This window comes from Puntigrus tetrazona, chromosome 16 (genome assembly GCF_018831695.1).
Source record: "Puntigrus tetrazona isolate hp1 chromosome 16, ASM1883169v1, whole genome shotgun sequence".
Classification (NCBI taxonomy): Eukaryota; Metazoa; Chordata; class Actinopteri; order Cypriniformes; family Cyprinidae; genus Puntigrus; species Puntigrus tetrazona.
This window is the reverse complement of record NC_056714.1, coordinates 12,478,122-12,500,595: the sequence shown is the minus strand read 5'-3', so window position 1 is coordinate 12,500,595 and position 22,474 is coordinate 12,478,122. Positions and strand designations below refer to the sequence as shown.

The window sequence follows — 22,474 nt, the reverse complement described above, 5'->3', positions numbered from 1 at the left end:
ACTACATGCACGGTGCGACGCGATATGAAACGATAGGTGCAAGTTTGCGACGGCATAAACTCCGAAGCCAACAGGTGTCGAGCGGCTCGCGCGATCGCCCGCTCGCGACTCACCTTAGTGTAATATAACATCCACAGCTCGTACAGTCGCTCTTTCGAAGCCATTCTCCCTCGCCCTTCTGCGTGTTCCCTCCACTCAGGCGTCAATCAAACCATCCGAACGCACATCCGCGAGCGAAGTGGCCACGGATTGCCTCGGCGAAGATCCAGGGAATACCGTTCGCCAGGAACAGCATGCTGTCCACTACCTGGTCGCCAAGCTCTCCCAAAGTTGCATGTCTTTTAGGTGGAGGGTGGGTCGAAATGACAGTTCCGAGTAAAGAAACTAGATAACGCGGAGAGCAACATTTGAGAAACGCGGCAGGTCAGGCGCGCATCTCCGCTGGAGGAATTCTAGAGGAGTTGAACGCGCTTGTCCGTGCACGCATTCATTTACCCTGCTCGCGCGCACTCCCCTCCTCTCGAGCGCTACGGCGGCGGTAGAGAGCAAACCGAGACATAGCCGGGAGGAGCTCACGCTCAGAGCTGCACGAGATGAAGGAAAACCGTTGAGCATCGCCGTGTCTCAGCTGATTGTGAGAATTAGCAGGAAGCTCTCCCGGTGACTCGGTTTGTAGAAAGGAGGTTTAAGCTACTTTAAGCTAAAAAACAAGATCGGGATCGACACCTTTGATCAGCACAAGATCAGAATCTCGGATGCATTTATTTGTGTAGCTACCTGTAGATAGATAATAGGGAATATGCATTGCTGAAAAGTTAATTTGGCCAAACTTTAAAGCAGATGTTCTCAATATTTACAGATTTACAGATTTTCATACAGTTATATCTTAAGTATCGTCCTGTCCTAATCTATACATACATTTAAAGTTTATTGATTCAGCTTTCAAATTACGTATAAACTTAATTTTAAAAATGTACTCATTACATATAATTATGGAAGATAATGTTATTTATTTAACAGATTTATTTATAATATATTTACATTTAATTGAACTGAATTTGTTTATCGTAATTTTTATTGATTGATTGATTGCTTTGTTCATTTATGAAAGTCAATTCAAAAATTTTGAGGTTCTGACTATTTAAAGTTGACCGAAAATTCAAGAAAAATGACAATAGCCTCACTAACAAGTTTATTAAAAATAAAAGTGATAAACAATATTATCTTTCAGGCCGAGGTCTCAGTCCTTCATTGATGGGTGTTTTGTTCTGGTAGTGCAATGAAAGAAAGTTGTTTATGTGCAGAATATATGATGGCTTTTATCTTTGGCTCTGATTCATTGCATCTCAGAGATTAGCTGTGATTTTTGGATCAAAATTGTGATTTTCCCCATTGCTAATGTTAATTAGTTAATTTATTTTAACTACAGGGGTGGACACCTGAGGCTGGAGAGTCTGAAAAAGCTGTGAAAGCACAAGTAAAACACACACACACACACACACACACAAACAGTGTCATCATTATTCTACACCACACACCGCAGTATTTATTATTCTCCACAAAACAAACTCTTACTTCACCATTTACAATCAAACAGGATATAATGTTTTCTTAAGTATTCCTCGTTCCTCTTCTCGTTGTTTTAATCACATAACCAGTGTGACTTGACGATTTTTTGTTTCACAGCTCAAGCTTCTGAGAGTAAAACATCACTATTTTACATTCAAAAATATTCAAGATCCATTTAGTCATCGCGTCCTTCGAGGGCCCATGCAAACTGTATGCAAATAAACTTGTGTTGGCAAAGAGTCTGAACGTTCCATTTCCAACGTTTAGTGCCTATCCATTTTCATTTGGCACATTTGTTTTTGTCTATAACTGCATGTACAATGAAACCAACATATTTAGCGTGATTTTGAACGGTCTATTGTGTTTATTGGCTAACTGGAAAAAACATGGGACTAACCCTTTGACATAGATTAAAAGATACTACTACAACATAAACAATACATCCTTTTTAAATCAAAGCACACTTTCTTTACTCGTTTTAGTAATCAAATCAAATGATAGTCTGGGGTCATAATACGCTGTTTGTTTTAATCCCATTACTAAGTGCATCTTTGTGACTGTTTGGTCACTGGGAAGAGGATGGACCTAGAGGCAGCTGTATTGCCATGGCAATGCCCTACATTCCACACCATGTCATGTTCGGGGTGTTTGTTCGCCTGTTTGGGGAACTTGTGTGGGTCATTTTTTTTCTATTCGGATGAGTTGACCTCTGAATTTGTTTTTCGTTTAATTTTTATTTTTTAAGTGTTCGTGTAATAAAATGCGTTGTCCATTACTTAAGGTAACATCTACACAATATTTAGCTTGCTGGTTACATGTTACATATTTCACTGTTATGTTGTATATACTTATATACTTAAGTCTGTAGTCTATATAGTTGTAAACTGGTAATTTTATTGTATTTTATTTCATTTTTTAAAAGTGTAGTTTTTCTTTGTGTGTGTGTGTGTGTGTGTGTGTTTGTAAACATGAAGTTTAGTGTCTTAGGTAAAGTATTAATATAGCCTGTAAATCAGCATCCACCATCGTTGCTCCACAACCAAAGCTCCAGAATCATCTTTTTAAGAAAATTATATTGGAGTAGGGGTAAATGACAATATATTTAATTTTACTTTAGTCTAAATAAAAAAACTAAACAAATACATATTCAGACTACTAACCTGAATTAATGTGTACCTTAAAGTCTTGCACATATCATATGCTCACAGGGTCAATTATCAAACTCACAAAAATCACAAAAAAAATCTGCATATGTCACTACATCATTCAATAGACAATGCACAGATTGGTTTATATTTATTTTTTTTTGTAGTAAGGAATATATATTATTATATTATATATTATGTTTGTACTGTATTATAATACTATAGTATATAAAAATGTATTATATATTTTACAGTTAGTTCAAAATCGACAAGTTGAGTAGCAAAATCGATATGTTCTGTGTTCTTCTAGCCAGCTCTGTACAGACTGCATAATCGATAACAGATTCGTCGATCCGGCTACCCACGCTTTATTTTCACTATGGAGAAACCTGTGGGTTCTTTACAAGAGCAAGCTTTGAAAAGAAAAGAAAGATTAAAAGCTCTACGGGACCGGCAACTTCAAGTGAGTGCGATAAGAAATGTTATTTCTTTAAGACCCGGGGAAATGCGCGCTCAAGGGCTAACATGCTTTAGTTATCGAGTTAGCATAACAGTAAGGCAGGTTAGCATCAGTTGACGTCTAGAACCTGCATTCTAATAATTTATCTCTCGATTTTTCCATAATTTGTCTTTAAATACATTTCTTATTATCAAAAGAAAAAAGTTTACCTTAAAAAAACAACAACAGAAGTTACACCATAATGTGTTTTGTGTATTATATCATTACACAATGATACTTATTTGTATTACACTCGTGTGTAACAAATAGAATCTTTTCCTATTTAGTTCAGTGACTCTTCTACATTCAGTTACACTGAACGGCAAACCAGTTTAGTGATAAACATTTTTGTTAACTTGCTGAATCCAGAAATAATCGACACTATTCACAGAATGAGGATTTGTCCTCTATATAGTTTGCTATAACATATAAACGGTTTTGGTAACTTACAGAATCAAGAAAGAATCAATGCAATTAACTGAACAAGGATTTGTCCTCTTTAAATATGCTACAGTAATATAACCAGTGCCTTCCTGTCACTGCAAGTTTGTCTTGAATAATGAGGAAAGTCAATTATTATCAGTGGTTATCGGCATGCCACAGATGTTGTTAGAGTTTAACTTAGAGTTTAGGAATTTCAGTTTAAACCTGTTTTATTATCTTTTTTGTTTGGTTTGTTTCCTTAAATGTGCACATGTGCATGTGTATCAGAACTTTCATCTACTTCATTGTATCTTAATCTTATTTGAGTGTTGGGACATAATTTACATTTTGTCTCTTTCCTTATCTTAAATAGATTTTTTTTTTAACTACAGGGACAAGCATCTGAGGATGGAGAGCCTGAGAGAAAAAGAGCTCTGGAGGACTCCGAGACCGAGGATAGGCACAGGTAAAAACAAAAATAGATAAAATATAGTGTAATTTATACATACCGGGATACTAAAGTAAATTCTCAGTTTTGTCATTTAGAACCAAATAGGTCCTTGTTGAACAGACTGGCTGTTTTAAATGGACAATAAATAACAAAGCTGTACTCTGTTTACATGATCTTAAGAAGGGGCTGTGAGGTAAAGGTCTCTCTCACTCTCAGCTCTATTTCAGGCTGAAGCCAAGGCCTCAAGCTCTCTCAGCCTTTTTTTTTCCATTGTTTATGTTCAGATTCACAGAGACCTTGTGCTTCCCTCCCTGAGTGTAAGAGGTGTTTGGCATAGACAGTTTTCAAAGGTTCCTAAACAGCCATCACCCAATGTCTGGACTGTGTCTTCCTAAGTACACGTTAAAGTAATAGTCCATATAAAAAATTGTGTCATTTACTTCAGCTCATGTTCTTCCAAACCTGTGTAACAGTCTTCTTTTATGTTCTTTTAAGTTTTAGAACAACACGAGGCTGGGTAAATAACAGAATTAACCTTTTTAATACTTAATAGATCTATTAAGTATTAAGTATGTGGCTATAAGACATTAACTTTGGTTTTTGTGATAAAGGTGATATTGAAGGTTGTCAGGCAGAGAATGTTTCAAGATGTGTCTCCTTAAATGTGCATTTTTAAAATGGCAACAGTTTGGAAACAAAACTAGACATAGAGGGGATTTAATCTGTTTTTTATGCTAAATGAGAATAAATGTAAATTAAAGTTTAATAGAACAACAAAAATACATTCATTCAAAAGTCACAGTAAAGACACAAAAGATTTCTTTAAAAAAATGAAAAAATGTACATACCCCAAACTTTTGAACAGTAATTGTTAACTGCTTACTGACTTCTACACTGAATAAGTGGAAACATCCTCTTTTGTTGGGCGACAGCTTGGTCTTTTTGTTTAAGCTGTCAAAATTCTGAACTGAGGTGAGACAGATAACAAATGTCTGCTCAGCTTTTGAATGCAGCTTGGCCTTTTACCTGTGCCAGATAGTATTTTGTCGCAGCTTAAGCAGTAGGACAAATGTCAAACGTACAACTGGAATTTTCCCAAGCAAAGCAACCCATCCTACCACGTTATATTTGTTATTTCTGTTCTCTCTAAATGAGTTTTGTCAGCAGCCAGGATTTACTGTACCGCTGCTGCTTATTTTAGGTTATAGTAAGCCTGATGATGGTCCCCCTCGGTTGTTTTGCAAGCTCTGAGAAACGAGAGACCTTCCACCAAACTGTCAAGGCCCTCAATTCAGCTCCGTCCCTCTGAGCACTTCAAGAACACAAGAGCTTTTCCCTTGAGCATTAATCCATCTTTCTGTATGTAATTAAATTAGAAAACAGGATACTGTTCTAGCCGGTTTGCTCAGTCCCTTGGCCGCAAATTATTCAGGACTCCAGGATGTTCGAAATGCTCACTTAAGAGTTTGACAAACAGCTGTTGACATTCTGAAAGTGTTGGATTGTTTGGCCGTTCTACTGTAGATGAGGAAAGCCAGTGGTCCTGTATTGTTCCAGCAGGTGGTCAGGAAGTCTTTTCAGGAAAGCTGAGGACAGGGAGGAGTTCCCAGCTCTTTGTTTCAGTCTGTTGTTTTGAGTGTTTTTCCAAAACCCTTCAATGCTCTTGTTTGGGGTCATAATATTTGGTGCAGCTTTGCAAGGCCTTGATATGGGTTGGCTGTGTAATAGAGTATTATTAATGCAGTGGTCACAATGTTTTGTTTTTGGTGACATGTTTTTCCATTTCATTACACTCTAGTTTGATAACCCTACGACCAAGAGTATTGTAAATGAATAGTGACACAGCTGACATTAACAATCGCGTTGGTCCCAGCCCATTTAATTATATGGTTTGACTCTTCTTGCAGTCATACAGATCAAGCTTGCTTTGTCGTGAAAAAGTCACAAGTCGGAAAAACGACTTTGATATAATTTTAATGTTGGTCGCACCACTTGACTTTGATTTGGATCACAGACATTTTATTATATCGTTCTAAACCCTAGATAATGGCAAAATAATGAATGTGGAGCTTTTGTCAAAGTGTCCACACGGTTATTAAGAGGAATCTTCTTACATAAATCTAGTTTAACAATATATGCATCAGGTTGTTGTGTTTATTGATGTTGGAGTTGTGTGGTTTTAAAATCGTTTATCCCATTTTAAAGAAAAGCTTCAGTTAAATGACTGCAAACGTGTGGTGATGAATGTAGGCTTGCTGTATTCCCATTTTTGAGGATAAAGTGGGCACGCATCTCATGAGACAAACCAGTGAGCATTTCGATGAAAATGTCTTTTGTTGTTCATGCTGCGAAGAACCCCCCTGTGCTCCCCAGCAGCCAATTTTGTTGAAACTTGCGAAGATGTTAAGAGACCTGAGCGATGGCATAAGTGTGCTCGTCTCAGCTGTGAGGCTGCAGTCCCCAGACACAGTCAGGTGCTACATGCTAATTAGCTAGTGCTACAAAGATGAAGGGATGCTTTGTACACATGGCGAGTGAAAACACTCTGGATGCTGTCACAGGCCGGATTCAGTGATCCAACAGCATCAGCTGCTGATGGTCCAAAATCTTTATTTCCACTGCCACCTGCTGGTTACCGGTGTTTCCTGGGATCGCTTGTGTCATAGCCTTCGTAATATCTCCTTGAATAGGTTATAGTGGGGCAGTGGCAAAACACTTGTTCTGGAATTATGTTTGCAGAGAGCTGAAGCTGAGGAATTACACTCCGGAGGACGAGGAGCTGAAGGAGCGACAGGTGCCCAAAGCAAAACCTGCATCAGGTGAGAACACTTCTGGCTTAGCTGCAAGACCTGTTACTGGCCGTACCTTGTACATTGTCAATAAACATCGTCAAATGTTTCTTCCAGCAAATGAAACAGGCCGTTTTGTCTGATAGTGATGCTGGGTGATAATGTTACAGCAGGTGATCAGGTGTTGGATTACAGGTTGTCTGACTGGTCTTGTTTCATTTTACTGTAGTGGAGGACAAGGTCAAGGACCAGCTGGAAGCTGCAAACCCAGAGCCTGTGATTGAGGAAGTGGTGAGTGGATTTGTCCCTTGATACAAAGTCTCAGTTTTCAAACACGATGCCATATGGAGCACACCAGTGTTTCCTGAATATGTACTATAATTAGTCAAGTCAAAAGTTGTTTTGATTAAGATTTTTAAAATATTTTTTTAAAGACCTCACCAGTGCCGCATTTACTAGATTAAAAAATACAGTAATATTGTGAACATTTATTAATATGTAAAATTTCATGTTTATTGAATTTTAAAATGTAATCTATTTCTGTGATGCTACTGTGATTTGTTAGTGCTATATATATATATATATATATATATATATATATATATATATATATATATATATATATATATGCATGCATGCTCATCTTTTCAGTAAAGCTGTTTTTTTTTATTAGTGGTAAATCTCCATCAGCTGTTTTCAAATGCAAATGCCAGGTAATATACATAGCCATACATCACTGACAAACTACTCCAATGAATCACCCACGATATTTATATTGCACAGTCCTAGACTGAAAACTTTTTGAGGTAGGAGCAACCCATTTGTGAGTCTTGTTTTGAACAATTTGTTAAAAGAACCAGCTCAAAAGAGTTGTTTGCTCAGTAATCGAATTACACGGTGTATGTGTTCGGTCTTTACTTATCATTATTTCCTATTATGTTTTTAGTGGCATCTTAAAGAATCACTGGGCCTTTGCCTGAATTTAAACTAATCTTACTGTCTTTTTTTTCTCTCCTCCACTCTTGATTTGGTTCTTGTTTTTAGGATCTGGCCAATCTTGCCCCCAGAAAACCAGACTGGTACAAACATTTAATTTTTACTGCTAAAACACAATCGTGCATCATATTCATTGAAATTTTAGCTTCAATTTTCATTCATTTAGCCTAACGCTTGTGTTGTGTGTTTGTAATAGGGATCTAAAGAGGGATGTTGCCAAGAAGCTTGAGAAATTAGAGAGGCGAACACAGAAAGCCATTGCTGAACTTATACGTGAGTACATGACTGACACTAAGGCAGGGTGTATACAATGGTAACGATGCAGAGAATCACATTTAGAATAATTTTTTCCAGCTGATGATGAATGATAAAAACATAAAGCTTAAGCATTTTAAGTTGCTGTGTGTAGGATTGACACAGAGTGGTTGAATTTCAAAAGCGAGTATTTTATGTATCACCAAATCAGACATAGAGCACATAGAGTTTTTGGTGAAATACATGTTTGATGTTCATAGCATTTGTGTTATTCCACAGGTGAGCGGCTCAAGGGAAGTGAGGAAGAGCTGGCTGGAGCGGTCGGAGCAGTTGGCGTGGAAGAGGGAGACTCTGATTGAATCTGTTGAGAATGATGGTCACGCACAACCAGATTTTCAAGAAGTTTCCTCCTCAAATCCTCTTTACATGGCAGTGTGTGTTTCAAATGGATTTCTTATGCTGAGCGCAGCATAGCATATCATGCGATTAGAAGTGTGAGTGTTTGTGTGTGAGAGCGAGGGAGAGGGAAACAAAAAGAAAGAATGAGAGGAATACAGGAGTTTTTGTATTTTTATATAGAGTACACAAAGACGGCAACTTCCTTTTTATTATTATTTTGTTGTTTATAAGTAAACAGTTCTTTCTTTTCTAAATTGTCTGTCTTTTTCCTTTCTGGTCCTTATGATAAAAACATTTTTCAATGTCAGTACACTTGTTTTAAAACAAAACCTGAATGCTGATAAAGAAGGGCTAAATTCATATTTTCGTGTGGTATTTTTCTCATTAATATGAGAGTTCTAAAAGCAGACAGATTACAGAAAAGAATACAATATCATAATCGAGCAGAACAGTACAGATGAAACTGCAGTACATTATTCTGGTTTCAAGATATTTAAAACAAATTAGTGTGTACATGGGCTCAAGTCTCTTCAAGCACTTAATAAAATCAAGTACATTAAAGAAGAGTTAAATCAGTCTCAGCTTATTTTATTTCCAGGATTATTCTGCCATTATTTAAAAGATGCAAATTTTCCCAAAACAAATGGATAAACATACAGTATGTTTTTGGTTAAAAGACGAGTTGTATGGATGGCACAAATCTTTTGACAATAAAGTGCATTTCTCACCTCCTGTAACATGACTAGAACTAAAAGACCAATAATAAAATTTCACATTAAACGTAAACTTATCTTCAAATTCCTAGAAAGTTAATCATCATATATAATTTAAATACATTGATATTGATATGTTTATTACGAATTAATGAATATTTAATTAACGCTTAGTAACGTAAGGTAACAGCAAAATTTTGTTCCGTGTGGTCACTCTCATTTGGGCCAAAACCAAAAAAAGGAGATGCTGACCACTAAGAGGTGCTACTGCACACAATATGCTGTGAAGTATTAATACATTCTTTCTCATCTTTAGCAGATGGTTTCTTATCCAGATCCTTGCTTTTTCTCCTCCTTCAGTGACAGAGTGGTGTTACCAAATGACTCAAAAATCTGCCAGTTCATAAATCACCATTGTTAGGGGCCTCACTTATAAAATGTTGCGCAGAAACATTCTTGCAATTATCCCTCAAATACACATACGTGTCATTCATAGAATGAACACGCGCCTCTTCAAATGTGAAATCTTTGAATCGCAACTGATCTCGAAGTGATGCGCAACTGAATGGTTACAGCTCTCTGCCTTGAAAACGACTCCTAAGTAGCCATTTATCATCCTTTAATTAAAAACAGCGAGCTGCAAGAATGCTTACTTTCCAAAAGAAAAACCCTTCAGCACTTCGACAAGAAAAGATAAGTACATTACTCAGACCCCGGCGTGACGATAAACACTTTTCCACGTCGAAGCCATTTTCAAATATCTGCGTAAGCACACTTTATAAATGAGGCTCTATTGGTTGAAAATGAGACCTTATTGTTATTACCCTGGACCTTGAAACGCTAAACCACCACCTCTGTCAGAGAAATAAAATCTTGTGCAATTTGCCTGAACATCCTCTGAACCTAATAAAAGACATTGGCTGGTTCAACACACTTAACAATCATAGAAGTCCACACCAAACATACACAAAAAAAAGACATTATTTGGCCATTACTTCCTAGACTATATATTATACCAAACAATTTAAAGGTTTCTGAGTAAATATCCGTAAAAACCTCAAGCATTACACAATGAGATACTCTTGTGTAGTGATTCCACAAAGCTGTTTTATGCAAGATTTACTGAAAAATCCTCCCCAGTCTTCCCTGTGGAGAATTTTCTGTAATGTCTTGAACTTACGGTGACGTAGCGTCTTGATATCGGTGGTGTTGGTGAGACTTTGACATGCAGATCAGCTGGTGTAGAAAAGCCATTTCTAGGTAAGTTAGCAAGAAACTGGAACTTATGTGGCATCACAGATGTATCCAGAACGTTAGCCCTTGAATAGGATTGGAAAAGTGCTAGGCTTGTCCATCTGTGCTTGAGCTGATGCCATTTAGGTGTTTGTGAGGGTTGATGGTATACGTTAATTTTTGCTTTCGTTATGTCCACCTGTCTCAATTTTTCGTGCAGCGGGGCCCAGCTCCACCTTACACACTCGCTGGGCAAATTTTAGCGAGCACAGGGTCTCTCCAACATTGCTCTCAAGGGAAGAAATCTAAAGTAAAAAAAACAAAGCGTACATGAGTATCGTTGATCACTGGCTATATTTAAAAAATGACATTACAACACAGGAGAAGCTTTAAAGAAATAGTTCACCCCAAAAATTTTATTCTGTCATCATTTACTCACCCCTAAGTAGTTCCAAAACAGTATGAATTTCTTAGTTCTGCCGAACACAAAGGAAGATGCTTTGAAAAAAAATTGTAACCAGGCTGTTTTGGGCCACCGCTGACCTCCTTAGTGTTTTTTTAGAATAGAATTTTAATTTGTGGGTGAACTATTCTCCTTTAATGCTGTGATTTAACTAATTCTGTCAGGACCACTGTCGTCAAAGATGATTGATAATGACGGATAATGCTTAGATAGATCCTATAAGTAGATGGGGGTCAGCTGAGAGTCATCTGACGAGGGCTTAACTAACGTAACCTGCCACAACTAACACTACACTAGATTTCTCGGTTATTGAGTAATTTTTCACATTTGTCGTTTTGAAACAGGGTTGGCATCACCAAGCTAACAGGGTTATATTCTTTGCAAATCATTGCACCTGAACAACCATTGCAGTTTTGTTGCCTTTTCCCAGCGAGTCCTGCAGCAGGTAGGTTAGTCGTGAGTTCCTGAAGGGTATGTGAGTCTGGTGCGCCTTCAAGGCCTGGATCACATCTCCTAGAGCCAGCAGCGAGCGGTTGATATTCTGGGCTTCCTTCAATCTCTCCCCCTCTGCCCCAGACTTCCATACCCTCTCAGAACCAGCCAAATCCACAAGATTCAGCTTGCCTGTAGAGGTTTAGAGATTATGGTCATTCAAGGGCCTGACCTGAGGACTTTAAGAGGACGAATTTCTCACACAACCCAAGCAGTCTAAAGATTCTGTTTCTTTGGGACTGACCTGTGGTTTTGGCTCCACTGGCGAGGTCTGTGCCCAGCACAGTCACAGTGAGCAAGGCGTGAGATCGAGAGCTATGCTGGTTCATCTGCGTTCCAAATGTAATCCTGTTCTTTCGAGCTATGGCCAAAATCTGCAAAAAGTAACAACAGATGATTGGAGAGAGTGGCCTTTGTATAGTCAGCATACTATCTTGTCACATGAACTCACTTTCTTGATATGCTGGAAGCTTTTGACCTCCATGACCCTGAGTCCTGGCACATGAAGCTGACCCGTCCCATCAGGGTTGATCTTGATGTCAAGTTTCTCTCCATCCTTACTGAGCAGATCTCTGACGTTAACAAAAAAAAAAAAAAAAAAAAAACATTTAACGATTAGCACACCCAAAAATAAAACAAGATATTTCTGTTCCTCCACTGAAAGTCCATTAAACCAAATGTTTGACACATAAAGAGCCTGTAACGTAAAACAGAAGCTTTAGGTCTTTTCCAATGAGGTTTTTTCTTTACAGTTTAGCTTTTACTTATGTTACCATATGTGATGTGCTCTATGCATGTATTGATCAGTGTTTAAATGTGACTAAATGGCTTGAATTTAGCCACTCAATTCATATTTATGAATTTGGTACAGACTTTCAAAGGAAGGACAGAAATCACTTACAATCCATAACAAATCTTTATTGGAATTTGGAAGAATTTGAGTATTTAATGATATGATTTTCAGTTTCAGGTGAACTAATCCTTAATATACCTCAAACATCAGTTGAACATAAGGTTATTTCATGATCTAAAAGTTCACTTTACTTAAATGCTTCTAACAATTTATTTGACATTCTAGTGGTCACCACCATAGATTTTGGCACGATAAATACCTCAGGACCTCGTTGTAAATTTCCACCGAGCTGACACTGACAGTGTATGTCCACATGTCTTTTCTTTCCTCAATCTCATTGAACAGGTGTTTTAGGGCTCGTTGGTTGATGCCGGGGTTCTCAACAGTTCCCTGAGCAGACACGGATGGTTAATGAGACCTGACAGTCTCGTTGAATAATTAATGGAAACGCATCATCTGGGTCAAAAGTATGAAATTGGAACCATGTGTTATGACAGGTATATAGTTACAGATCCCTGTTAGTTACCTCCATAGTATGGGTCTTGCCAGATCCTGTCTGGCCATAAGCAAAGATGCAAACGTGATATCCATCTATACAGGATGTGATGAGTGGCTCAATTTCCTGGAACACCTTAGAGATGAAGACCAAGGATAGTCAAAAATACATTACGAATTTTAATATTGGCCATGAAAATGACCAATTTAGTGATAGCGAGGTAGTTTTTCAAGTAATTATGACTTTTACCCAGCTTACCTCTTCTTGAGTGGCCTGAGGGTGGAAGACTTTATCCAGCTCAAAGTTTTTGGCTTTTCCTTTGCTTAAAACTGTGAGCGCAGACTCATTATTGGGGTCTGTTGTCACAACTACTGCTTGGCCTTCTTCATGTTGATCTTCCTTCAGTACTGGCTTTACACGGCACAGCACACGGATATTACCTGTTGAAAAAAACCCCCAACTTGTTTTGGACTTGTTTTAGACAAAAATGTGAAAGAATGGTAAGTACCCTACCTTTAAGTTCAACCAGCTGCTCGTGGTACTTCCTGCGGAGAGATACCTCCTTTCTATACTTTTCCAAAAGGTCTTTGTTGGCCTCTGACATCTCATTTATAGCTGCCATAATCTGTTGTAATATTAGAAGATGATTCAGAAATGAAACGCAACAAATAAAATGCGTCTATATTCACTCTTCATTCAGTAGTACCTGTTTCTTTGCTTCTTTGATAGCTGTTCCGTAGAAGTCAGAAAAGTTGCGGACCTGGCTGCGTAGGCTGGCGTAATCTGTCTTCATGGTGCGTAATGCGGGAGGCAGAGCACTCAGACGCTTCTGGAGGGCTGGGGATTCCACACATAAACATAAACTAAGCTAAATACATCTCTGCATTTAGAAACAACAGGGGTGTTCACGAGCGCATTCCGAAGACTGTAAAAGAATATCAGGTATGCCATTGCAGAAATCACAGAAACCGTTTTAGGAATAGTTTGCCAACAAAATTAGCTTAAAGTTGTCTCATCCCCAAGATAAAGATGAGTTTGTTTTCTAATCAAAACAGATTTGGAGAAATTGAGCGTTTCATCACTTCCTCATTATCGCTGTGAATGAGTGCCGTCAGAATAAGAGTCCAAATTGCTAATCAACAGCTCCTTGGTGTGAAGTTAAAAACTGTGTTTATAATAATAATAATAATAATAATAATAATAATAATAATAATAATAATAATAATAATAATAGAAACATTTTTCAGATGCTAAAATATTTATTTGAACACTAAACTGTCTCTTCTGGTTAAATTATTAATCCATAATTCATCCAGAGGATCCATTAGTGAGCAAATTATGCAATGCTAAATGTCTCCAAATGTTCGGACGCAAAAACAAACACAAACAAACAAGTGACAGGTATGAACTATAATATTTGTACTATATATACAGAAAACTCACTTATGAACTGGTCCTGCAGGCTCTGGAGGTGCTCCTGAGAGCAGTTAGCTGCCGCTTTCACAGCCGCTTCTTTCTTTTCCTCAAGATGTCCAATCTCCTTCAGCAGCTCCTCCCTTAACGTCCCAATCTCCCTCTCGTACGCAGCGATCTGTGGAGCCACTACGTTTTAGAAGAGCTGAGGTTTTCTGCAGCGTTCTGACATGCACTGTATAATTCATGAGTTTTGTATTTGAGATTACCAGCAACAGAGGTTGCCGGGTTCTTTAGCTGCAGATAAACAATCATAAACAAAAACAGATAAAGCTGAAAAACCTTGTGTTGCAAACTGCAGCTGACTTCATCTGAATGCCTGATGTTCTCCTCCAACTGCCGACATCGATCTTTCTGATTGCTTAGCTTCTCAGAAAGCTGTTCGTTCTGTTGTTTGGCTTCGGATAGTTGGCGTAGAGTTGAAGGTGACTCAACCTCCACAGTTTGAGTAACATACTATGGGAGTAAAGATAATTTTTTTATCAAGTTTGTTGTGTTTTTTTTAGGTTTTAACTTCATATTCTTGCTATTCTTCTCACTTTAACCACAGGCTCTTTGCTGCGTTCTTTGTCCAGTTCTAGCCGCAGCTCTCTCACGCTCTCCTCCCGTCTCCTGAGCTCTTCTGCTTTTCTCCAGTCGCTCTGCTCCCTCTGGTGCTCCAGACGTGACAGCTGCTCTGCCCGCTGCTGCAGTGAACTCTCCAGCTGCAGGACGCGACTGCGCAGGTTCTCGTTTTCCTACAGGGTCAGACAGCACGCTAATTATTTCATGCAATTCATGCACATTTATGTGCGCAGAGGTTTAGAAGCATTTGAATTCGGGTTGTTCTAAATGAGGTGCGTGCATCATGTCATTTGTATGCAAAGATGTTCGTATGCAGATTTCATAAATACATGCAAGTCTACGCCAGCGCTGAAGCGCAATGGAAATGACACAAGGGAATAATGGAATAAAGACAAGTGTCCTAGATTTGCATTAAAAGTCTTACCTTGATGAGCACGGAGCTGGACTGGGATGGGATGACTGACAGCTGCTGCAGAAGACCCTGTGTCACCGTGAGGCTGTGTTTCAAACTCTCGTTCTCTGCTGATAAGCAAAGCACTCGTTTTTCTGAGTCTGTTACTCCCTGGTGAGAAAAAAAAAACACACCAAAAAAGTTACAGCTGGCCTGGAAAAAGCATCTGATGAAACAACCCAGATAAACTGCTGGTCATGAATCATTTCGAGACTGTCTGGCCTGATTTTTAATGCACTTCACTTTCAAATGCAATGCTCCGGAACAGATTCTACCAAAAGCTTACCGATGCAACTCTGAGTTTCGACAGCTCCTCTTCTCTTTCTTCAATACAGCTCTTCAGCTCATCAATCTACAGGGACAAAATCAATTGTGTCAGCTTAGCTAGTCTGGAAAGAATAATGGGTGAAGGGGGTGAATAAATGAATCAAATGTACAGTCAACAGAATTTAACACCTGCAAATTGGAAATCCAACAATTTTTGGTGTGATAGAAAGAGAAGAAAATGTAGAGACGTGCTATAAAAACTGTGATTGTCAATGGATGGCTGATTGCATGAATAAATTTGTTGGCTTGAATGAGCGGATGACTGAATGAATAGAGGGGAAGTATAATGCTGAGCACCTGCTGCTGGAAAGCCTGTACGTTAGTATGGCGATCTTGCTCTCTCTGCTCGATCTGGGAATGAAGTAATCGCAGCTCTCCTCTCAGCTGACTCTTCTCTACTTGCAGCCCGCAGAGAGACTGAACCAACGTATGCAGCCCAACCGGAGACGCTGCAGGAAGCATGCAGTCACCTACACATTTCACAAAAAAAATAGAAGGAATCAACAAATAACAAAAATTTAGAAGTAGACTATGACCGTATTTTCTTGTAAAATATACTCCAATAATATTTGCTTTATTTAAAACATTAAAAAAAAAAAAAAATCTTTATTTATATAACAAGTATTACCACATCCTGCCCTAAAATGTATAAATTATCCACATTTGTAAGCTGTTTTAGATAAAGGCGTATGCTAATGAATAAATGTAAAACAGAACTATCGTGTTACTCAATAATCAATATTAATAAACCAATTAACAATAAAAATTATTTTAATTAATCAGATAATAATGATCAGATATTGATGAATTTAATGAATAAGAAATGGATTTAAACGTCAAAAGAAAGCAATAGCATAATTTAGTTTATATTGACTAACTCAAGTGATTAAAATTAATAAAACTTTAAAATTTACATTAAAATAATAAACATCAAATTAAAAAATTAAATTATTAAGCAGTTCATAATTGCATACATTTTATCTTTACCACTTGTAAAGTAAACTTTAAAAGTTTTAATGTTAATTTAATAATTAAATTGCAGACTTTTTTTATTTACATGAACAACAACTGCTTATCTGATATATTGATTTTTCAGTTTTCAGTTCTCCAGACCCAAAAGGATTTAAAGACAAGAACAAATGTGCACGTTTTATTGTTTATAAATGTAAATGACTCGGGTTCCTCTTTTATAACAATGCCACATAGAAAATAGTTCATTTTGGATACCAACTGCATTAAATGGAGAACATCTGAAAACCTCTCGAGATCAGACAACTCTTTAAACGTTGTTCTTAGGTTTGCCAAGATATCAAATCAAAGCCTAATAATCTAATGTAAATTTTTAAAAAAATCTCTTTTGACTTTGCTAAGTCCCATAAAAAAAAAAAAAATTCAAAATGTTGTTCTTTTTTATAAGAAATGTTAGAAAGACTCAACAACCTCAATGCCTTGTGTCGTGCCTAATGCTCACCTTCAACCAGAATGACTCAAGACAACCTCAACAACCCGAGTTTTGAACTCAAAGTCCCGTGCAACGTGCCTGGCGGCCTAACTGCTCTGCAACATTTTATTTAGATTCCTGCCGTTAATTATTGATATGCCGAGTCAGAGATTCTGTCTGTTCCTGAGCTGTATACTAATTACTGAGGCAGGCGGTGTTAGATCTGCGCTGTCAGTCTCTCGGAGGAAGCGAGTGGATTGGTGAAAAGGATGAATGGAGACTCGCTCACGGGGACGCCACTGCAAACGTGATGTGGAACAAACGTGATGGAGGAACCAGGCTTAAACAAAAAGCTCATTGCGTATTACACAGCTTTCTATTTGATTCTGACTTCTTTAAAAGATCTTTTTTTTTTCTTTGTGTGAAGAACATTTAAAAAATCTAAAGAACCTTTTGTGAAATGGAGATGTTAAAGGGATAGTATACTCCAAAAATAAAATTTTGTCATCATTTACTTATTATTTACTCAACAGTTTCTTTTGTTGAAGAATGTTGGAAACCAAAAACAGCCATTTGACTTCCATAGCATTTTTTCCATATTTTTTAAGTCAATGGTTACCGTCAGCTGTCTGGATTCCAACATTCTTCAAAATATCTTTTTTTGTGCTCAGCAGAAGCAAGAAACTCATAAAAGTCTGGAACAACCTGACTGTAAGAAACTGGTGACAGAATATTCATTTTCGAGTGAATTCTCCCTTTAAATGTTCTTCAGTGAAACATTGATTCTAATAAAGAATGTTTACCATTTAAAGGTGAATTTCCTTTCCACTGTACACCAGATTTATATATATATATAGTATCTAGCCATGGTGCACGTGAAGTTCAGCTCTGCTGCTGTTTGTAAGTGCACATGCACTTGTAAGAGAAGCAGCTCTCACAATGTTTTATTCATCTCCGTTAGCCTCAGAGAAACAAGCCAAGTGCTGTAGACATGTGCCAGCCTAGCAGATGGGTATTTTTACTACATGGCTAATAAAAAATATTGAGGTCTCAGGAGCAACAAACACATGCATTTCCATATGACATTTAGCCATTTGATTAACATGAATCATATCTCTATTTCATGTGGCTAAAGGACAAATTTAAATATCTGCAGACGTGTGGGTTTTTATAAAAAACTTGCAAGGTTTTCTGGTTTTTAGCAAAGCCCAGTTATCCCCGCTGTTAGACAATTATATACACAACCTTATGTTTGAAGTGAAAGTTTTTGCAAATAAACTCATTATATATAATACTAGAACCAGTGCATGATTCTTTTTAGAGGCATCTTAAACCTTCGAGATTTACTCATATTTTCACTGTCACCTTTAGAAACTAAGAAGTCTGAAGAAAAATTAGTACAAAGATTGGATGAAAACATTGACAGCCAATCAGAATCCCCGCCTGACATTAAAGCATTCAAAGCAGCATTCAGCATAACTAAAGCATAAACAATGTTATTGTGTTTTGGTGTGAGCGCTATAGCTATTCGTGGTATAAATTATCGTTCCTGGTATAAATAGGTCTTTAGCCACCAATTTACCAAAACATAAAATAAAAGGGAATTTCCACAAGTGTGTGGGCTGATTTCGTGCGTGTCTTCTTTAAAACACTCTGAGCTTAATATAGCTCAGTAAAACCTGATGGCATTAGGATCATGTGCATCCACTGAACTACAAAGACAAGTACATCTGACATTGAATTATTGCAAGAGACGTGTACTTTAAACCCATGCAATGTTTAACAGTGAGAGTCTGGCTGACAGAGGAACACCTGTGATGTCGGAGGACAAACAGATCACCAGAAAGTCCAGATGCCCTCTATAGCTCTGAGGTCACTGCCAGATGCGGTACCTTAAACCACCGGTCTGCTATTTTTGGCCCTTTCTGACTTCATTGTTTTAATTTAGTTAAAGTACCATTTTTAGGTGTCCACATCATGTGAACATGTCCTTGCAAAAATGCTTTTCTAGCCTAGATTTTGCAGACAAAAAAGAAGAAATCCTTAAAAAGCATTTTCAAGACAAGAAAAAAATATTGTCTTGTAAAATCTTGAAACAAGCTAAATAATGTGGCGATGGGAAAAGCAAAATAATCTTGATTTCTGTTCGAAATAAGAATATTTTGCTTGTTATGAGCCAAAAGTCACTTAATTTTGACACCGTATTCTTAAAATGAGACAATATTTTTTACTTTTCTAAAAAAAATGATTTTTGATGTAAGAAATTGTAGATATTTTCAATTGAAACGAAACAAAAAAAAATCAGGCATTTTTTGCATTGTAGTTCATGACTGATGTTAAACCACTTCATAAGAAATCTAAAAAAACCACCAAAAAAACGTTTTTGTGGAAATCAACAGAATCTTTCACAGAAACTATGAACTACACATAGTCTGATACCTTCAGACAGACCAAACAACAGGGCTAGTTACATATTTAGCACCCCCAAACAAATCAATATTTTGAGATAATATCAAGCGGCATCTAATAAGAAACTCGTTGCTATTCACAAATTCTGTTCGTTCTTTAGATTCAAAAGGTCTCACCCTCATTTTCAGACGATGGGCTCTGCTGCTGAGCGATCACATCCTCCAGGCTGTTAATCACACTGTTCTTGTCTCTGAGGCGCTGGCGGTAGGAGGCACGCAGGGCCTTCATTTTCCTCCGGTGCTGGACGCGGTGTCTGCGCAGCTGCAGACGGTACTGATCCGCCTGCTGCTGCAGCTGTTGCAGGTGAGAATATTGCTCCAGGAAACTCAGGAGGTGTGACATCACGGACAGCAATGGAGACTCTGTCACCTGGGAAATACACATTCGGTAAATAAAAACCCTTTTTTTTGTGCGTTTTCAACTAGATTTCTGGGACCAGTGCTTACAAAATAGTCGCTAACGGTGTGTATCATTTACATAAATTATTGAATAAATGAGATAGCCTTGATGATGTATGCAGCCTCCAACCTCCGAAGGACGCAGTCTTCTAAACGAGATACAGCTAACGTGTGCTAATCAATTGCTAATGTGTTCTGTGAGGTTTTTAGAATGTTGCCAAGAAGTTATGACAGGTTGCTAGGGTTTTGAGTGAGAAACTCCCCTAGGCTTCCATAGGAAATGAGAAATGCTGAAGTAAAGTGCGTCATGGAGCGGCATAGTTCCAGCATTGACGTCCATTCATTTCAGCGCTTCTCAAGCACACTTACAAAAACGTTGAGGAAATTACAACAATTTTAACGCTACGTTATGCTATATTTGCATTTAAATGTTATAAGTTACCCCTAAATAGCTAATAAATTTTATTCTTTCTGTAGTTAAACGTTTGATTTTTAATTAGAAGCATTAAATATCACTTCTTTGTGGTTACTTTTCCAAGGACACCAAATTAGGACACCAATATTTTGCCAATGAAAATAAGGCTTTAAGGAACGTACAATTCAATAAATGTTTTGCCTGATTTTAATTCATGAAAAAAATTAACAACCATCTATCTAATGAGGTCCATCCTTCAATGCAAGTCTTTTTAGTCACTTTATCAAATGTACTTTTTTTAAAACCCAATAACAAACCTCTTCAAGCCACAAAATTTAAAGTATCATTCATACTCATAGAACAAACCGTGCAAGGTGTCTGTCAAAGTTAAAACATGCGATAACTAGCCTTTTCAAAGCTTGCAAACGACCACTTCACCGAACCCCCACCACTATAAAACATGTGGCATATGCAAATTTAAAGGTCTTCACCCTTTCGTTTGGCTCTGCAGGAGAATTAGTGGCTCTCCTCTTTTCTGCCTCTTGCTTGAAAGACAGGAAAGCTGTTAATGGTGTTTTAGCAGGTAATCCTTGACCTTCATCAAACTCGTCATCTTCATCACTGAGGGACGTCCCATCGCTATCACTACTGCTGCCTGCAATTCAAAAGGTAATTGTGGCGGTATTCTGAGCGCATGGAACAGCACTTCATTTTATTTATAACATTGTTTAATGAAACAACATTATAGAGACATTCTTACTTGAATCACTCAGAATTGCACACCCTCTTTTACCCAACCTGGGGGTGTGGCTACCCTTCCCCTTGCTCTCTGTTTCCATGGAAACATGGCCAGGCTCCTGTCAGTTACGGAGGAAGATAAATGTGATTATTGGAAGGTGTTAAAGCCACCGCTGAGGACATACGATACGTGACTGTGCATGTGTGCATTATTATCACCTCAGTAAAACTGTCTCTAGTTTCCATATTGCCTATAATATTTTTATTATTATTATTAACATATAAATATTTTTAATATATATTTGCATTTATTTTATAAACATTTTATTAATTTTTTAAATAATAATAAAAAAATCCAATCATTTCATTTTTTTACCCAGATTAGATTGCACATATTTTATTGCAGACAATAGAGAATGCATATATTAGCATGTCTATCGGCGTCTGTCCACTGTGGCCACACATACCTCCGGGGATTCTCCGCACGCCCCCTCGAGTGCTGCCTCCTCCTCCTTTTTGAAAACAGTGTAGAAGATGTACACCAGCAGAGAATAGAAGGCATACATGTTTCCTGAGGTGCGACAGCGGCTGGAAATAAATGCTTTGGCTTCACAGCATGCTTCCGCTCTTCTCACACTGCAATGCAATCAGACAAGGGTTACCACTGCACCAGAAACAAATCCTCCACGACCAATCCAGTCTGGATGACATTCCCATTGTCGTCGAGCTCCGGAGAATGATGCTATTCCCAATGTTTGCCAGAGTCTTACCATCTGCTTGAGGTTGATCCTCAACAACCGCAGTCACTGCATTCTCATTCTTCGTCTTTGAAGCTCTACATGATGATTCTGTGCCTGTTCCCAGGGATTTGGATGGCAACACCAGCTCTTGACTCCGCACATCTGTCCAACCTGCTATTCCTGGTTTCCTTTTTCCCCTCCTTCTTCTCCTCCTCTCTCCTCCCCCTTCCTCTCTCTCTCCTCAGCAGTGTTTGAGTGTGCTCAGCGCAGAGAGGTGCCGTGCACTGCAGTGGTGGGGTGAAACTAATGGAGATTGATGAGAGAGGGGGAACAGGAAGTGAGAAGCTCAAAAAAAGCTCTCTGGTATCGCTAAATTCGAAGTGACAACCATAGAAAAAGATTGTGTGATTGGTGATGAATCATGAGAACCAGAAGTATTTGTTCCTCCGTTTCTAACAAAAGCAAGATTGTGAATTAACTCCTAGAGCTCAAAGTCTGTTGATGACATTTTGTGCCTGTAAACAAAAGACTGGTGATAGCTAGATTTTTATAAAGAAAACATTAGTCGTGTTTCTGGGTGCAAAACTTGACAACTAGGGTGTTGTGGTAGGTTGCCAGAGTGTTATTACATGGCTGCTAAAATGTGGTTTTAGCATGTTGTTAAATTATTTCTGCTCTATTC

The 22,474-nt window shown here is 37.9% G+C and overlaps 3 protein-coding genes across 6 annotated transcripts in view; 1 reads left to right on the top strand and 2 right to left on the bottom strand.

Moving 5' to 3' along the window:
- Positions 1 to 525, bottom strand: part of nbeal2 (neurobeachin-like 2) — a 56,288-nt gene extending 55,763 nt beyond the window's left edge. For 2 of the 4 annotated variants that reach the window (XM_043260627.1, XM_043260628.1), the window contains exon 1: positions 114 to 518. In XM_043260627.1, the coding sequence (XP_043116562.1) occupies positions 114 to 164 (51 nt within the window). In that variant the 5' untranslated portion in view covers positions 165 to 518. Of the gene's footprint in view, positions 1 to 113 lie in introns of all 4 variants that reach the window. The other 2 variants (XR_006252777.1, XR_006252776.1) reach the window with 2 other exon arrangements.
- A 2,513-nt stretch (positions 526 to 3,038) lies between these two features.
- Positions 3,039 to 9,098, top strand: ccdc12 (coiled-coil domain containing 12). Its single transcript, XM_043261760.1, has 7 exons — positions 3,039 to 3,177; positions 4,029 to 4,102; positions 6,827 to 6,906; positions 7,106 to 7,167; positions 7,921 to 7,955; positions 8,069 to 8,145; positions 8,407 to 9,098. The coding sequence occupies exons 1-7, from the start codon at positions 3,094 to 3,096 to the stop codon at positions 8,484 to 8,486; spliced, it is 492 nt and encodes a 163-aa protein (XP_043117695.1). The 5' UTR covers positions 3,039 to 3,093; the 3' UTR covers positions 8,487 to 9,098.
- Positions 8,680 to 22,048, bottom strand: si:ch211-257p13.3 (kinesin-like protein KIFC3). Its single transcript, XM_043261759.1, has 20 exons — positions 21,823 to 22,048; positions 21,520 to 21,688; positions 21,075 to 21,171; positions 20,806 to 20,969; positions 19,618 to 19,870; positions 15,889 to 16,061; positions 15,551 to 15,616; positions 15,238 to 15,375; positions 14,789 to 14,986; positions 14,532 to 14,705; positions 14,220 to 14,367; positions 13,483 to 13,613; positions 13,290 to 13,401; positions 13,035 to 13,216; positions 12,807 to 12,911; positions 12,540 to 12,670; positions 11,879 to 11,999; positions 11,672 to 11,801; positions 11,330 to 11,559; positions 8,680 to 10,777 (listed from the first exon to the last, which is right to left on the bottom strand). The coding sequence occupies exons 2-20, from the start codon at positions 21,616 to 21,618 to the stop codon at positions 10,646 to 10,648; spliced, it is 2,784 nt and encodes a 927-aa protein (XP_043117694.1). The 5' UTR covers positions 21,619 to 21,688; positions 21,823 to 22,048; the 3' UTR covers positions 8,680 to 10,645.
- Between the last annotated feature and the right edge of the window lie 426 nt (positions 22,049 to 22,474).

What these genes read in the sequence shown, in the direction of transcription:
- ccdc12 (XM_043261760.1), top strand. Translation starts at nt 3,094, where the DNA reads ATGGAGAAACCTGTGGGTTCTTTACAAGAGCAAGCTTTGAAAAGAAAA. An exon ending in CAAAGCAAAACCTGCATCAG is followed by an intron (nt 6,907 to 7,105) that starts GTGAGAACACTT and finishes ATTTTACTGTAG; the next exon opens with TGGAGGACAAGGTCAAGGAC. An exon ending in AGCCTGTGATTGAGGAAGTG is followed by an intron (nt 7,168 to 7,920) that starts GTGAGTGGATTT and finishes TCTTGTTTTTAG; the next exon opens with GATCTGGCCAATCTTGCCCC.
- si:ch211-257p13.3 (XM_043261759.1), bottom strand. Translation starts at nt 21,618, where the DNA reads ATGTATGCCTTCTATTCTCTGCTGGTGTACATCTTCTACACTGTTTTC. An exon ending in ATTTACAACGAGGTCCTGAG is followed by an intron (nt 12,000 to 12,539) that starts GTATTTATCGTG and finishes TGTTAACGTCAG; the next exon opens with AGATCTGCTCAGTAAGGATG. An exon ending in AAACTGCAATGGTTGTTCAG is followed by an intron (nt 10,778 to 11,329) that starts GTGCAATGATTT and finishes TTTTTACTTTAG; the next exon opens with ATTTCTTCCCTTGAGAGCAA.